The following is a 17,860-nucleotide window of genomic DNA, read 5'->3' as shown; positions in this document are numbered from 1 at the left end:
GCATTGTATTTAAATCACTTTCCAGAACCATCATTTTATTCGACCGGTAACCGATTTTAAAACACCAAACTCTTCCTACAGTGGGCTGCAAGGTGGCTCGGTTGTTAGCATGTCGCCTCGCAGCTAGAAGGTCGCCGGTTCGCGCCGATGAGGACACCCAGGATCTTTCTGCATATAATAATAATTCAACGAGACCCAAAGCATTTCTTATCACTTTTATCTTGAATCCCGCTGTTGCTGTGGCCGTCTCAGGCCATTCAAGAATTTCTTTTTTGATTAATATAACCTTTATACCTTATAACCTAACCAATTCAACTGCAAAGCAAGAGAAAAACACAGGTCCATTCAGATTAAGAAGTGAAACTCTCCCCACATGAAATCATGATATCATTTGATGTCACCTCACTCTTCACATGCTAACTGAGAACTCTTAAACAACAAAACCAACTTCACCCCCAATTAGAAATATGCTCTGCTGGACTACTGCATTACTACCGTTTCGCTCACTGTGGCTAATCTCTACATTGAGGAGGAAAAGATCAGAGCACTGAGCTCTGCAAGGGCAGAATACTCAGGCACTGGTTCAACATCCGGTTCCCAAGGAGGATGACAGGGAAAATAAATAGCTTTTTTATTTTTTTTTCACTGTGTTGTGCACACTGAGGAGGATAGATACCTTAACATCAAACTTTACAGATCACCTATAAACACAGAACAATGCTGTTTGACTCCCATCGGTTTCCGTCCTGGTCGTGGACCAATCGACCCGCTCTTTACCTTTGCAGAGCTGCTGAGGGAGTCATGGGAGTTGGGCCAGGAAGTTCACATGTATTTTGTGGATTTGGAAAAGGCCTTCAACCATGTCCCCTGAGGGGCTCTGTGGAGTATCTAAGGAGTTTGGGGTACCAGGCTCGTGCTTACAAGCCATTCGATCCATGTACAGCCACAGTGAGAGCAATTGTAGTGTTCTTGGAACAAAGTCAAACACATTTCCGGTGGGTGTTGGACTCCACCAGTGCTGCCCTTTGTCTCTGATCCTGTTTGTGGTGTTCATGAACAGGATCTCAAGGTGAGGAGTGTGTTTGGTTTGGGAGCCTCAGGACTGCGTCTCTGCAGGGGGGGCACTTGCAAGCAGTGATGTGTCAGGACGTGTTTGTGCAGAGCTCCCAACCTAGGTGAATGTTTTTTTTTAATAATATTGTTATAAAACAACAAGACCATATCTGTCTCTGAGAACTGAATAACACCAGTGTGTCACACCCATAGCTCAATCTTTTCATGATATACGACTATACAACAAAATGCCTAAAGTAAAATGCCACAAGAAAGAGACCTCTGCTAAAGCCTCGGACTCAGCTGAAATTGTGACCGCAAATGAGGAATTCTCAGATTAGGAGACAACAGACCTAACTGCTTTCATGGCCACCATTGCAAGCAGTGAAAGCAGGATTTTGGCATGGATAGACTCAAGTGCAGCTGACTTAAACACTAACACTTTCCTCCAGAAAGTGGAAGAAATCGATGGGAGCCAGTGATGATTTCATGCGCGTCTGGTCGGGATAAAAGAAGGTCTTGAATCATGTGAGGGACGCCATCCCACTGCAAGTATCGAAGAACTACTGTGGGAGCTGTTGAGCCTAAACAGCTTATGAGAGAAAGAAACATAAACAAGGTTTGAGTGACCTATCTCACAGTATACCAGAGGTGGACCATAAATATGCTGAGGCCCCAACGCCCGAGCTCTTCAAAGAAGAATTACTGTTAAAAAGTAAATTGGATAACCTCTCAATTAAACAAACTGAACAGTTGTTTTTTAAATCAAAATAAAAAATTAATTCATTCCTACAATCACCCCAGAGGACAGTTTACAGATGATCACAACAGATGAAGTAATGCAGGCAATTAAATCAATGCAGAGTGGTAAGGCTGGATGATCTGGTGAGTTTCCAGTTGAGATATACAAGGAATTTGCTGATAAACTAGCACCAGTACTTAGCCAGTTGTACCAGGACTTTTTTGAATATCAGAAATAGCCCAAACCATGACTCAGGTCATGATTTCAGTACTGCTCAAAAAAGACAAAGACCCTTTATTATGCGGCTTGGACCACCCAATAAGCCTTTTAAACTGTGACTATAAAAGTCTCACAAAAATACTAGCCACCAATATAGACTGTAATTCCAACAGCCATTGATCCAGATCAAACAGGCTTTGTAGAACAGGTAGACAATCATTCTATAATATGCGTAAATTATTCAATATCCTGTACACCCTGCACTTGGCGTCTGAAGACACCACAGAAGTGATAATCTCCTTGGATGCTGAAAAAGCAATTGATCACACTGAGTGGCAGTACCTGCTTGCTGTTTTAGAATAATTTGGCTTCGGACAATCATTCTTAACATGGATTAAAATAATATATGACGCACCCACTGCGACTGTACGGACCAATAATAATATTTCTGACTATTTCCTCTTCGCAGGTCCTGCAGGTAGGGCTGCGGCATCTGCGCATGCCTGTTCGATCTGGCAGTTGAGCCCCTTGCTATAGCCCTTAGAGCAGAAGAGAGTATCACCGGCATCTCCCGTGGCAGCAAAGTCCATAAGGTGGCGCTATATGCGTATGACCTGCTTTTGCATATATCCAACCCAGCAGTATCGATTCCAAAATTGTTGTTGATGCTAGAAAACTTCAGACACCTCTCAGGCTACAAATTGAACTACTCCAAGAGCCTACTTTTTCCAATTGACCTTTTTAATTGAGATTAAAAATAAAACGCAATATGTTAACATATCTAGGAATTAAAGTCACCCATAAGATAGAGAATTTGGAGAAACCCAACTTTAACTCATTATTAGAGAAAACGAAACAAGATTTGGGGGAAATGGTCAACCATACCAATTTCGTTAGCAGGTCGCATTGATGTAGTTAAGATGACAGTCCTGCCTAGATTTCTTTGTGTTTCAGATGATCCCCATATTTATCCCCATTTAAACAGTTAGATAGACTAATCTCTTCATTTATATGGAATAGGATGAAAAAGATGTACCTGAGGGGTCCTTTAGATGCAGGTGGTTTGGGATTTCCCAATTTTCTTTGGTATGATTGGGCTGCTAACAGTAAAACTAATTCATTGGATTTACACATATGAGAACAAGCAAGGTCCAGACTGTGTTCATATGTGTGAAGGAAAAATTGCTTTCCTGCTTTGGAGTTAATCTTTTAGAGAAGATATTGAACCAATTGACATCTGTTAGGTAACCATAGTGCTTGTAGCAGATGTGCGCTCTGCAACTCTTCTATACATTCTTGACCTCACATAAACCTCATTGTAGCAGGACAGGCCCTCGCAGGCTCTGCCTGTACCTCTCAAGGCCAGATTATACCCAGGTGCCGACATATCTTTGTTTCCCTTTCACCCATAAATCTGGATGTGGCTCCCACTGAATAAAAGAGTACAGGTGTGAGAAGGATCTTGAGAATTAATGCTGACATTGCATGAACTGCTTTTCTGTTAGTGTCACTTCTCCTGATATCAGTAAACCTTATTTCAAGTCATCTGAGTCTCCGGTGTGTCTCTCTGGGATGGGCTCCTCATCCTACATCAACCTCTTCCACAATTTCGACACCAATATGGAACTATTATCCAACCCTCTAGCAACACTTACATCATTGCTACCACGTAACAGTAGTACACAGTTCACAAACCCGGTTGTCAAAGCCGGACTTAGGATATGGTTATACTTCAGGAAAAATTTTGGTTTAGGGCAGTATAGCGGGTATTTCCCAGTAGCAGATACCCACTTCTTTCCTCCATCTCAGTTTGACAATGCATTTTAGTACTAGCATAGAAAGGGATTGATAGTCTTCTGTGATTTGTACCCTGACAATGGGTTTATTTCATTTGAAACACTCAAAAATGACCACAATATACCCATATCGCATTATTGTAGATTTCTTTAGCTATGTAAGTTTACCAGAAAAAAGTTTCCCTCATTTCCTTTTCCCACCACCTGAGGATCATCATCATCCAATTCTAGGACTGGATTCTGATGAGAAGAAATGCATAGTTGCAATTTACGGTATATGTCATGGGATAAAACTAAAATGGCATGGGAAACAGATTTGAGGGTTGAGCTTTCTGAAGATATGTGGCAATATAATCTAAAACATATTCATACCTCATCATTGTGTATACACCATGGTTTAGTTTAATTTGAAGTACTCCATCGCCTTCACTATTCAAGGGATAAATTGTCTAAACTCTTCCCCACTGCAGATCCTGGTTGTTCGAGATGCAGCTATGCACCCACCACAACAGGACACATGTTCTGGTCATGCACCTCCCTCAATGACTACTGGAGACAGATATTTGATGTATTTTCCAAAATCTGTAGTCAGACTACAACACCTGACTACCACAGAGCAAACTTTGGCATACCACCTCCAGGCCACAAAGTCTCAAATTTATAAGCAAATGCACTTGCCTCCCTGCTTGCGCGCAGACTCATACTTTTTAATCGGAAATCAAATTCAGCCCTGTCATTTCTGCACTGGTTGAGGGATGTACTTTCTTTTCTACCTTGGGAGAAACTGAGATATACATGTAGGAGTTTATATGAGGAGTGCACAGACCTATATATTGGGGAAACTAAACAACCGCTGCCCAGTAATATGGATTAACAAAGGAGAAGAGCTCTTCAGGCAAACACTCAGCAGTCCATCTGCATCTGAACAACAGAAAACAAGTCATTGAGAACAGAAATTTCCACATTCTTTCAGAAAAGACAGATGTTTAAGAGGGGAGAGGAAGAGACCATTTCAGTTTGACTGAAAAAGTCATCTCTAAACAGAGGAGGGGGTATTCAACATCACGTACCAAGTTCTAACAGTAAAGTCCTCAGATGTCTCCTCAGAAAGCTTTCTCACCAATGACATCTAGAATTATCCCTCACTGGGTAATTTCAAAACCATCTACACCTCAAGACAAGTGAATTCTGTGTCATTTATGGGCCGTTAGTCATGTGATTAACTCCCAGTCAGTCTGTTTGAAGTGAAGAGGCCTCTTGGATGAAGGTGGACTAACTTCAAGAAACAAAAATACAAGTTCATTTGCTTTATACTTAAGTTCTTTGGACTGATCACTCATTTCCTCTGGTAACTATATTGTAAATTATGAGTGCTTTTATTTGTTAAGCTTTACATAATAATTGCATCTTAGAATGAACAGATGGTTGCTGATTGACAAGATGAAATCATGTCAAAAAACTGTAACACAGTATGTCTCCCTCTAGTGGATGTAGTTGATTTTTCTGTTGTCTTTGCTCCAAAGGTTTTTGTACAGAGTTTTGCTGTTTCCTGTCACTGTGGGCTGCAGAGCACAGTAGTACACAGCAGAGTCTGACAGCTGGAGCTTCTGGATCTTCAGAGGAACTGATGTCTTGTTGACTTGAGCATCAAATCTGTCTTTATGGAATTCTGGAGCATTATCTTCTCCATAACTACCACGTTTTAAAATGTACTTTGGAAAGCCATTTACTTCCTGTTTGTACCAGAACAAATTAGGAGTTATGGAACTGGTCTCAAAAGTACAGTCCAGTGTAACTGTGTCTCCTTCAGCAGCAAAGACATCTTCTGGTGGCTGTGTCACTTTGTCTTCTGCTTTACACTCTGGAGAAGAACACAACATGCAGAGGAAGACATGAATCAATAAAGATGATTGATTAAAGGAGAACAATCAGCAGCTGTAAAGAGTTTNAGGGATATTTAGTGACTTGGAAATGTTCTTGTATCCATCCCCTGACTTACACTTTTTAATAACCTTTTTAACAAAATTGGTTGTGGTAAAGTGTTGAGATGCTTGGGCTCTCTTCCTCCCTCCTTGGTGTGTGTGTGTCCGCCACTCCTGATAGCAGGTGAAATTGGCTTGGATGGTCGCCTACGCCGCTGCTGACGCCACTATCAGCTGATTGAGACCACTGCTGCTTTGTCTCCTGGTTTGTCTCCTGCTTCCTCCTATGCTGCTGGGTCATCCGCTGTTCTCTTCCAGTTTTATTGTCTTGCCGACGATACATCGCATGGCGCTTTGGTGAATCGTGTGGCTGCATGATCTGGCCGTGTTGGCTTCCGCTTGTTGGCTGTTGGTGGACTGACGGCCCAACACAGATGCCTTATTTCACTGGCGGTTCACATTGATTGCATTCACTGTGTATGACAGAGTTTAATCCTCCTTTTAATCGTGTGATTAAGCATTCATATTGTTTTGGTTTGATTAATTGTTTAGAAAAGTTTCTTCTTTTGTTTGTGTTTATTTTCTTTCATTTGGGCATTTATCATTTTGTATAATTTGTATAGTTTAATCTAAAACCTGCCCACTTGGTATATTCTGATACTTTAGTATACTTTCTATTAATTTGCTTGTTTCCTCCTCCCCCTTAATTTGTTTTCTCCTTTTCAGTTGCTGAAGGCTGGTGGCAGTGGTGCTGGTAATCCCGGTGGTGGTGTCCCCCTCCTTTCATGTGTGCTGTGATCCAAAGGGAAATGGTTTCCTTCACTTTGAGTGTGTGACAAGTGTGCATGGGTCTTTTGCTTTATATTAGGGAACTCCCCTCCCCTTCATGAGCCCCTGTTCGGCCGGTAAGCCTCAGCAGTCTGATTAAGTCCTTTTGTTATCCCTGGTGTGAATGGTGAGCAACATTTTAAAACAAAAACAACATATATTTTAAAACTTGTTTAAAATAAAGTACTTGATTTAACCTCGGATCCACGTCTCATGTCTTGTGGGTAGAATAGACCTGTGTGCCTTCTCGTGCTGGTAGAAGGTAATTCTCTGGGTGCAATTCCCAGAGTGGCGTTGTCGGACACCAAAATCCCATTCAGTTATCCTGGGATCATTTTAATGTATAGTGCATTGTTGTAGCTGCCACACTTGCAGTGTTCTTTTGTCTTTATGGTGGAGTTATATCCAGGGGTACTGTTTCGTTTCGTTTATTAGGATCCCCATTAGCACCAGCATAAGCATTGACTATTCTTCCTGGGGTCCACACATATATGCACAATCACACTTATACACACAACAAACACAACAAACATAAGAGCTCATCTCGTTAACTTTACAAAATAAGGTACAGAAACATATTGTCATTCAGTACACTATACATTAAATCATATACAGAATTATAAATCCATCATTATTAATCTTGAACTCATAATTCTTCATCATAGACATACAATCAGAATGACCTTAAATAACATATTCATCCATCCTGTTCTTCAACTAATTGAATCCAAGAGAATAGGGCAAATTACATTTTATATTCTTTGTGTGATGACCCGTGCACAGGAGCTGTGCGGGCGGACCCAAACGAAAAAGAGAAGCAGGGAGAAATAGGTTAAAGGAAAAGGTTTTGTTCACAAAGGTGGGGTTGTGATGGAAACCAGGTGAGGGAATCCCGTGGAGAGGTCTCAGTCGTGGTGGGGGGTGCGTGGTGCGGGGAAGGATTCCGTGAGGGAGGTTCCATTGAGGGAGTCATGGTGGAGGGTCACGAGGTGGTGGTTGGAAGTCCGGTGCTCTGGGGATGGTGCTCATGAGAGGTCTTTTATCCGTGGAGGTGCGTGAGCCGTGAACCATCTCGTGAGGGTACTCGTGGCTGTGGGTTTCCGTGGTGGGGGTTCAAGAGAGGAAAAGGCAGGCGTGCCAGATAATGCTGGAGCTGGAGCCGTGAAGAGACGCTGGAGGCACACAGAGACAACAAACACATTCGACTGGCGAAAACTCGAGAAGAGAAATAACCTTAGCTCAAATGCTCAACGGAGTGTAGCAGCTAAGCGGCCTGATGGTACCACTGTGGATGTATCACAGTCATCTGGCGCTGGAGTCCTGTGAGCCGCTCGTATTTGAAGGGCGAGAGGCTGATGAGCTGATGATCCACAGCAGCCAGCGCCAGAGCGTTCTCCTCGGATCGGCTCCGCCCAGACTGCAAGAGAAAGAACACATGCTCACCACAACACCAAAACAGACAGAGCCCGGAAACCACATATAATATCACGGTCCTCACACTTTGCTCTCACAAGCATTACGTTTTATTTTGAAACACCATTTTCCTTATCTATACCTTCTCAAGAAATTGTAAATATTGTTTCAACAAAATTTTGAAACAATCTCTAGTATCCTGTTGCACTAAATACAGTGGCAGTGAATTCCACCCACCCACGACTCTGTACATGACTGTTTTCTACATTGCACTTGCTCATGCTTTAGGTAGAATAAACCGTCATTGTGTTACGAATCGTGTTTGATAATTATGATGAGCAACCTGAGAAAATAGCCTTTCATGTAATATCTTTGGGGATCGCATCAACAGAATATTCCTGACAAAATATAACAAAACATAGATGGATCTCTGCCTGATAGTGAGCCAACCCAGACTGTCATGCATATCTGATACACTAGTTCTGTAGGAACACTGTAAAGCACAACGCGCTGCTTTGTTTTGAGCTACTTGTAGTTTTTTTTTACTCTTTCATTGCAGCACCAGACCAAATCACAAAACAATAATCAAGCTGTGACAGAACTAAAGCATTCAAAACCTGTTTAATGACATCAGATGGCACAACTTTTAATACTCTCCATACAACTGACACACCCCTACCCATCTTACTCACAGTGTAATCAATTTGTTTAGACCATGTTAATTTATGATCGAGGATAATACCCAGAAGTTTTACCTCTTGTACTTGTTCAATTGGTATATTGTTTATCTTTAAGCTGAGCACAGGTTTGGTTTTTAACTGATACTTAGACCCAATTATAATTGACTTTGTTTTACCAACATTAAGCACCAATTTATTACTTGTCACCCATTCTACCACTGACGTCAATTCCATATCTAAAATGGTATTCAGCTCTCTCACAGATGATGCAACCACATATATTGTTGAGTCATCAGCATACATTGCAATCTTAGCCTTTTTCNATGTCTCGAGCAGAAGCCAAATGTTGAATCATGGACCCTTCAAAATGGGAAAGAATTTAAGTGAGAGTGCTGTAATATTTAACGATAAAAAAAGCATCATACTGAACCAAAAATTTCCTGCTGTACGGTAACTCCCTTTAATGCAATCATATGTTTAGAACTACCCCTCAGCACTGAGTGAGCAGCATGACATTATTCTACAGTATTGTAGCATGTATGATGAGCATCCCCCCAAAAATACATCACCCTCTGAGAACAATTGTAGACCTTTTAATTGCATGAGGCTTGCCAAGTACAATGAAATGGTCTCAAACAACTGTTCTCAGAGCAGACTGGATATCTTATGTGTGATAGATTATCTATACACCTTGGTAGAGTGATTGTATCAACTTCAGGGGGTGATGTATTTTTTGGAGGATGCTCACCGTACATGCTACAATATTGTATGCACGTAGGGTTCAGTCCCCTGGTACTTTTCATTAATGCAAGAGGTCAAAGCAAACTTTGATCCCTGATCTGAAACTCACCTATGATGTGAGATGAAAACAGAAAGAGGTAAAGCAACATATCTTTGGAGTTATTAAAGTCAGACACACAGCAGATGAACAATGTTCTTCCACTGCACAACATTTATCAGTCACACTGTGGTTTGATTTCCTCAAACATTTCAGGTCTGAACACAGAAATAATTCGATTGGCTGAGTTGAACCACAGTGGCAGGAACCAGTGAAAACCATTTTTAGAAGTTTTTTGCTCCCAAAGTTGAACCAGTGGGATTCTTTTCATTCCCAACGGGGTTGTTCTGAGAAATGTTTGCTGAATGTTTACTTTGTGTGTTGCCTTGTCACCTTGCTACAGATCTGATCTTTTGTATTTACTGCAGCAGAACACTGAAAATATGATGCTACAAGATTTTGAATCTTCTCTCAGACTTACAGTTTGGGGGATTTAATGGTTAGACAAGAAGTTTTTATTGGAGCTTTTTTTTTCCCCAGAAACAACGGCCGCATCTGGATGCTGAGAATATAAAAATAGAGATGATGGTAAACAATCAGATCAAATCATGAAAGTGCAACAGAGTGTGTCTCCCTCTAGTGGATGTTGTGGAGTTTTCTGTTGTCTTTGCTCCAAAGGTTTTTGTACAGAATTTTGCTGTTTCCTGTCACTGTGGGCCTCAGAGCACAGTAGTACACAGCAGAGTCTGTCACTGCAGCAGAGGAGATCTTCAGAGTGATTTGGTTTTTATCACCACTCACTGTAGCAGAGAGTCCAGCTTGTGTTACATTTTGTGTTCCCAAGTGAAAGATGAGGAACTCTGGAGGTTTTCCTGGATGTTGTCGATACCAGTAAAACTGGTCACCACCAGTAGCTTGTTTGGAGTATTTGTAAGTCAGAGTGACAGTGCTGCCTTCTAAACTGGACTCTTCATCGTTCACTGCAGTCAGTTGTTGACATCTGACGCCTAAATGAAGAGATAAATGTTGAATAATAAAGCGATTTCCATCAAACAGATCTTTTAAAGAAATTTCTTCTTCCCTCTTTAACCTACCTTTTAGTGTGATCATCAACAAAGGAAACATGACCCAGTAATGCAGTGACAGCATCTTCCACACACTATCTGTTATGTTGGTTTACATACTGAATGTATGTGACAGTGGGAGTCCTTTTCTGTTCTGATCTTTGACAGAGTTGCTCCTCCCTCGACATGTTCAGGATGCTGTGCTGTACCTCCTCCATCAAGCCCACTCACGCCTGGACGAGGGAAGCGGCACTGTGAGGATTCTTTTTATGGACTTCTCAAGTGCCTTTAATACCATCCAGCCCCCACTACAGCGGGGAAAGTTAGAAAGGATGAGAATGGACTCGTGCCTGGTGGACTGGATCTCCGACTACCTCACTGACAGACCACAGTATGTCAGACTGAAGGCACTGACACTGTGGTCAGCAGTACAGGGGCCCCTCAGGGGACAGTGCTGGCCCCTCTCCTCTTCACCCTGTACACCTCGGACTTCTGTTACAACTCGGAGCTGTGCCACATACAGAAGTACACAGATGACACAGTCATCATGGGGTGTATCAAGGATGACAGAGAGAGGGAGTACAGGAGTCTGGTGGACGACTTTGTTGTCTGGTGCAAAGGAAACCACCTGTAGCTCAATGCCTCAAAGACAAAGGAACTGGTCATAGACTTCAGGAAATCTGGACCATGCCCATGACCAGTTCTGATTGAGGCACATGAGGTTGAACTTGTACAAAACTACAAGTACCTTGGGCTGTGGCTGGACAGCAAGTTGGACTGGACATGCAACACAGACTACCTGTACAAGAGGGGACAGAGCAGTCTGTACTTCCTGAGGAGGCTCCGGTCGTTCAACATCTGCAGGAAACTCCTGCGGATGTTCTACCAGTTGGCGGTCACCAGCGTCCTTTTCTACACCGTGGTGTGCTGGGGCAGCAGCACATCAAAGAGGGACGCATCGAGGCTGGACAAATTAATCAGGCGGGTCAGCTCTGCAGTGGGCATGAATCTGGACTCCCTGGTGACAGTGGCAGAGAGGAGGACACTGAACAAACTGCTGGCCATCATGGACGATGCCAGCCACCCTCTGCAAACTGTCATCATCGCCCAGAGGATCCAGTTCAGCGACAGGCTGCTCCTCCCCAGGTGCAAAACTAACAGGACCAAAACATCTTTGTTCCCCGAGCCATCAAACTGTTCAACTCTGAGCTCGGGGGGAAGGGGAGGAGCAGCAGGTGGGGAGAGGATGGGGGCAAGGGTTGAGGAGTGAGGACATTGGGGTGAGATAGAAGATCATGCTCTATCACCAGACTGTGCAATATGCTACGTGTATCTGTGTATTGTGTGCTGAATTTGAATGCTGATTTGATTTGAATTTGATTTGAATTTTGAATGCTGTTGTTTTGTTGCTGATTTTATGTTGGTGTTGTGTTGTTTTTTGGTGTAGTAATTTCCCTGAGGTCTTGTACCAAAGGGATTAATAAAGTTTTATTGCAATTATAATTCTAATTCTAATGTTCCTCTTGTCATATCACTAGATGTTCTGAACATCAAAACCATTGTGTTATTCTCTTGGTTTTACTTTTGCATTACATTTAAATCACTTTCCAGAACTATAATTTTATTCGACTGGTAATTGATTTAAAAAACCAAACTCTTCCTAAAGTGGGCTGCAAGCTGGCGCGGTTGTTAGCACGTCGCCTCGCAGCTAGAAGGTCGCCGGTTTACGTCTGGTGAGGACACCAGGGATCTTTCTGTGTGGACTTTGCATGCTCTCCCCCTGCAGCGTGGATTCTCTCTGAGTTCTCCAGCTTCCTACCACAGTCCAAAAACATGGTGAGGTTAACTGGTGATTCTAAATTGTCCGTAGGTGTGAATGTGAGTGTGCTTGGTTGTCTGTCTCTAACTGTAGCCCTGCAATAGACTGGCGACCTGTCCAGGGTGTCCCCTGCCTTCGCCCTAAATCAGCTGGGATAGGCTCCAGCTAGATAATGGATGGATGGAACTCTTCCTACAATTGTCTCAGAAGAAGATGAGAGAAGCTTTAACAGTAAAATCCCCTTTGGGAAAAGGTTGTGTTCTTTGTAATGGAACTATCTGATGCTCTGACCTCTGCTGATACAAGAAAGGAAACTGCAGCAGACTTTTTGATTGTGAGACTCTTGGCTGTCGGTTTAGGGACCTCAGGATCACTTCTCTGCTTTTTGCAGATGACGTGGTACAGTTGGCTTCATCAGACAGCAACCTTCAACACACTGGAGCGGTTTGCAGCTGAGTGTGAAACTTCTGCGATTCGAATCAGCACCTCCTAATGCAAGAACATTGTTCTCTGCTGTTCTCACAGTTCTCTCTGTTCTCACATAGCAGTGAGAACCAATATATAGCACAGCAATATATTTCAATGACCAGAGAGAGCATCCTAAAAACATGTTTGTGTTCTCAGATTTGCAACATATAGCATCCACACATAACAAAAAATCAGCAACTTAATGTATCTGATGTGTCTTCAGTGCCTCCCCAAGTAAAGGAGCTAAAGTATCTTGGTATCTTGCTCAAAAGTGGTGGGAAAATGGAGCTTTTGATTGAAAGGAGGCCTGGTGCAGCATCTGTAGTAATGTGGGCATTGTACTGGACCATAGTGATGACGAGGCAGCTGAGCGAAGAGGAAAAGCTTTTGATTTACCAGTCCATCTAAGTTCCAGCGTTCATATATGGTCATTAGCTCTGAGTGAACAATCAGAAAATATCATAGAAGTTTAACAGAGTGTGTCTCCCTCTAGTGGATGCTGCGGAGTTTTCTCTTTTCTTTGCTCCAAAGCTTTTTGTACAGAGTTTTGCTGTTTCCTGTCACTGTGGGCCTCAGACCACAGTAGTACACAGCAGAGTCAGACAGCTGGAGCTTCTGGATCTTCAGAGGAACTGATGTCTTGTTCAGTTTAGCATCAAATCTGTCTTTATGGAACTCTGGAGCATTATCATTTCCATAATTACCACGTTTTAAAATGTACTTTGGAAAGCCATTTACTTCCTGTTTGTACCAGAACAAATCGAGATTTGTGTAGCTGGTCTCAAAAGTACATTCCAGTCTAACTGTGTCTCCTTCAGCATCAATGACATCTCCTGGTGGCTGAATCACTTTGTCTTCTCCTTTACACTCTGGAGAAGAACACAACATGCAGAGGAAGACATGAATCAATAAACATGATTGATTAAAGGAGAACAATCAACAGCTGTAAAGAGTTTTATTCCATGTAGAACAGATGGAACTTTGTGATCTACTAGTTTTTCTCAGTGAAACTCTGTTCATGTTAAATATGTCACCTACCTCTTATTGTGAACAGAAACAAAGTGACAAACAGACTCAAGTTCACTGACAGCATCTTGAATATGAAGACAATCTGTCTGTTTTGTGGATCAAACTCCACTGTGAAAGTTTGTGTGTTTTCTGTACTTGAGTCCCAGTTTAGCTCCTCCCTTCATCCTTTCCTCCTTCCTCTCACAGCTCTGACTAACAGTGTGTTTGTCTCTGCTGCTGCTCTCATTCACTCTCTAACATACTGATTGATCATCAGTCAGTATTGATTGTGTTTTGGAATTATTTTATGTCCAACAACGCACAAATCAGAGCTTTAACAGAGTGTGTCTCCCTCTCGTGTCATCAATTAATGACTGTATTTTGTAAATTATTTTCTACGTTCTACCTATTTTCCATACGTTCTAGTTTACAGACTGGATTCTCTATATTTCACACATGTTCAGTGGTTGATGTCTGTCAGATGTTAGTTTGGTTGTCAGAGGATTTGTTGTGTGATTGTCATTTATAGAAACATTTCAGCTGATACTGAAACCATCCAACAGCAGTTAATTCTGATCATATTATGTGACATGATACAAACACCTGAGAACTGCTACTAACATCTTCCAAGGTGTTCTTGTCATAAGGCAGAAGTGATGGTTTTTATCATTGTATTGGTTTGCAGTGTTTATGCATGTTTTTATATTTATTTATGCATGATTTTACTTATTTTAACTTTTATGCCTTGGGTTTTATTCTGTTTTTATAGTGTTTTACATTTGATGTTTTTATCTGCATGCATGCAATACTGTGTTGACACACTTCTAGCCTTAATTGGACTTGATGAGGAATAATCTGCACGTGTGGTCGAGCTGATGGACAGCATAACCAGCCACTAAGGGGAAGGAGAGGAGAAATCACGGCCAATCCGTGGCTGGGGGGTGGGCGCAACGGCAGCAACACAGGAAGAAAAGGCCCAACAGCAGAGGAAGAGGAGGTGAGCGCCGATGCAGGTGAGCGCGTGGCAGCAGAGTCACACCTGTTCTGCAGTGTGGCAGCGATGGAAGTGCGAGAACCAGCCGAGATGGCGAGGGGTTTCCCCAGACGGTGCTACCGGGTTCTATAGACTATCCGCCAACGCCTGTTTCCTCCGGCCTGGGTCGCCAGTTGCCGTTGTGTTCATAGAGGGCTGGGCCGGAGCCAAACACGTGGACTGTGGTGTGGCGCCAGGACTCCGCAGGAGAAGATGGACCGCGCGAAAGGAGAAAGATTGTTACAGACTGCTAGGGCCTTGGCTGACTGTGGGTCGGGTGAAGGGAATGTTCATTGTTTTATTAAATGCTTTTATTGTGATCTTTAGTCCCGGTGGTTATTTTAAAACTCTGCTCTGCTTGATTTTAAGAACCTGTTTTGAGTCCTAGGCTCTCTCCTAGGTGGCGTTGTCGTTTTTAGTTCTTTTAAAATATCATTTTAGAATAATTATAAATTCTGGTTTATTGTGTTTAGTTGTTTTAAAGCCTAACGGACGGCCACCGGTCCGTTTTGTTTCTTACATTCTCTTGTAATTTACTCATGAAGTTTGTTTTCTTCCTAACTGAGATGACATCCTTTAGAAAACTGTCACAGTAAAGATGTTTTTATATGAAACAAATGTTTCTTCACAACAGTCCACCAATACTGTTTGAAACTGTAATATCAAGCTTTCTTTATGTCTCACTTTTCAGATCTAGTTTGCATCTCAAATAGCTTCACATGGAAACTAAAAAGGTCCAACTATCAGGTAGATTTATATCAGTGAAATGTTAAACTCTAAACTTGAGCTTAATGAAAATGGGAACTGTTTATGTGACACTTTGAAAATGTATTTCAGTTGTTTTTGTCAGAAACATACAGAGCTGCCAGAGGTGACATGAACCAAGTCAAAACCAGGTTTTCCATGTTTGTATTGCTGAAATATTGGACCTGATGTTCACTGTCAGTTAGTTGTGTTTGTTCTGATGTTCATGCAGCACCTCTGCAATCAGGAGGAGGACACTAATCACATTATCTTTACTTCTATCATTCTTTATCACATTATCTCATAAGTAGAGACAGTTTGGATCTGAACAAACCAGAGAAGATGAACAATTCTGTTCTGCTCTTTGACAGAGTTGCTCCTCCCTCAACATGTTCCTCCTCTCATATCACTGGATGTTCTGAACACCAAAACCACTCTGTTCTTCTGTTGGATTTCCTGTTGCATTGCATCTGGATCACTTTCCAGAACCAGCATTTATTTGACTGGCAATTGATTTAAAAATAAACAAATAAATACGTTTTCCTGCAATTGTCTCAGAAGAAGATGAGAGAAGCTTTAACATTAAAATTCCTCTTGGAGAAAGGTTTTCTTCTTTGTAATGGAACTATCTGATGCTCTGACCTCTGCTGAAACAAGACAGGAAACTGCAGCAGACTTTCTGATTGCGAGACTATCCAAGAGGGAACCTGCGTCATCGTGTCCCTGCGAATAGGGGAACTTCTTTCATGCATCAAATACATAATTAAACTGAACATTTCAAACTGCATATACACATTACATAAACAATCATATAATTAATATCTTACCTAAATGTTATTATGTCAGCAAATTAGAATATATTTATTTTTTTTATACTTCTTGCTTCTTCTTCTTTATTTTTTTTATTTTCTATTTTTTTTACTTCTTAATGTGCTATGCTTGTGCACTATATATCAGGGGTTGAGTCAAAACCAAGTGCAGTATTCAGCAATAGTGGGCTTCTTGTACATATGTGACAGGAAAACAATATGAGACTAGAGGGAAGCGAGAGAGCACAGAGTGATGAAAATATAGGCAAAACGTAGTACAATTTTTTTCTTTTCATTTTTTTTTTTACATTGATTTGTTTTAATTTAATGTATAAATACAAACAATTCTGCTGCCTCAACAAATGTAGCTTCAAACAAAAATGCTGGACTCTCAGGACTGCATACAGCACCAACCTGCTGTTGATTTTCTCAAAATTAAAATCACCACAGTTTTCTTTCTTCCTCTAGAAATTACTCATGCATACCATTTACAGTGGTCCGAGTAAAAAAACGCAATGTCACCGATGCAGTATATCAGAGTAATGATTTTATTGTCAGCAGCTGGATCTGGTCAAACAGATCTGGTCTCTCAGACAGTGGGACATATTAGTTAAAAATAGATAATTTCCCTGAGGGCTTAAATTAACTTTATCCCTCAAAAATAGTTCAGGCTTGTTGAACACTATTTCTGTATGATAAATATTGGGCCCTTTAATGCACAAAACAAAATTAGCCATCACACTGTTTACAAACATCTGCACTTTGTCCACCTTCACTGGTGAGGCATGTCTCCAGTGGCACCTCTGGTTAATTGAGGAAAGTATTATTTTCATGTGAGGATCGAACGGAGGTCTCGCAGGTCTCTCTTCATAGCTTTAATTAACAGGACATTTTTACATGTCCAAGGTTGTTGCAGCCGCAGTGAAAGCACATCTGGAGCGGTTCTTCCTTTACGGCAGTGATGAAAGAAGGGAAGGAAGTCACTCCTACACATGCCTCCCTTGCCAAGCCACTGGACCTGGGAATTCACACCAAGATTGTTCCCCATGGTCTGCCTTGCCTCCTGTGCACCACGCCGAATGTAGCGGTCGCCGACAATCCAGACCTTGCACACTGCATATAGCAAAAAGCACAACAGAAATTATTTAACATACCCTTCATGGAAATTTTTTTTAGACCATCCTTGTTATCTTCAATTTCTTGTTAATTTTAATGCTTGGTACAACTAAAGGTACATTTGTTTGGACAAATATATTGATAACAACAAAAAATAGCTCATAAGAGTTTAATGTAAGACCTGATATCTAGCCATTTTCCATGATTTTCTTGATAATAAACAAAATCACTTAAGTTCTTACATCAATAGCTATGGTATTGTCCTGCCAAAAACAGTGCTTTTAGGCATTCCATGTTTTCTTTTCTGTCAGTTTTAGTCACATGATACACACAGGAGTTAGTACTTGATTGCATAACCATTGTTTTTA

At 41.6% G+C, this 17,860-nt stretch overlaps 1 gene segment (V, D, J or C); it reads right to left on the bottom strand.

The window, feature by feature from the left end:
• The window catches only part of LOC103356578 (T-cell receptor alpha chain V region RL-5-like), an 18,238-nt gene extending 4,363 nt beyond the window's left edge, over positions 1 to 13,875 (bottom strand). Inside the window, 4 exon segments of the V gene segment in view lie at positions 4,489 to 4,495; positions 4,774 to 4,776; positions 5,367 to 5,671; positions 13,821 to 13,875. Coding sequence covers positions 4,489 to 4,495; positions 4,774 to 4,776; positions 5,367 to 5,671; positions 13,821 to 13,875 — 370 coding nt within the window.
• Between the last annotated feature and the right edge of the window lie 3,985 nt (positions 13,876 to 17,860).

This window comes from Stegastes partitus, unplaced genomic scaffold (assembly GCF_000690725.1).
Source record: "Stegastes partitus isolate 25-593 unplaced genomic scaffold, Stegastes_partitus-1.0.2 Scaffold209, whole genome shotgun sequence".
Classification (NCBI taxonomy): domain Eukaryota; kingdom Metazoa; phylum Chordata; class Actinopteri; family Pomacentridae; genus Stegastes; species Stegastes partitus.
Note: the sequence above shows the minus strand (reverse complement) of the source record. Positions and strands in the feature narration are given on the sequence as shown.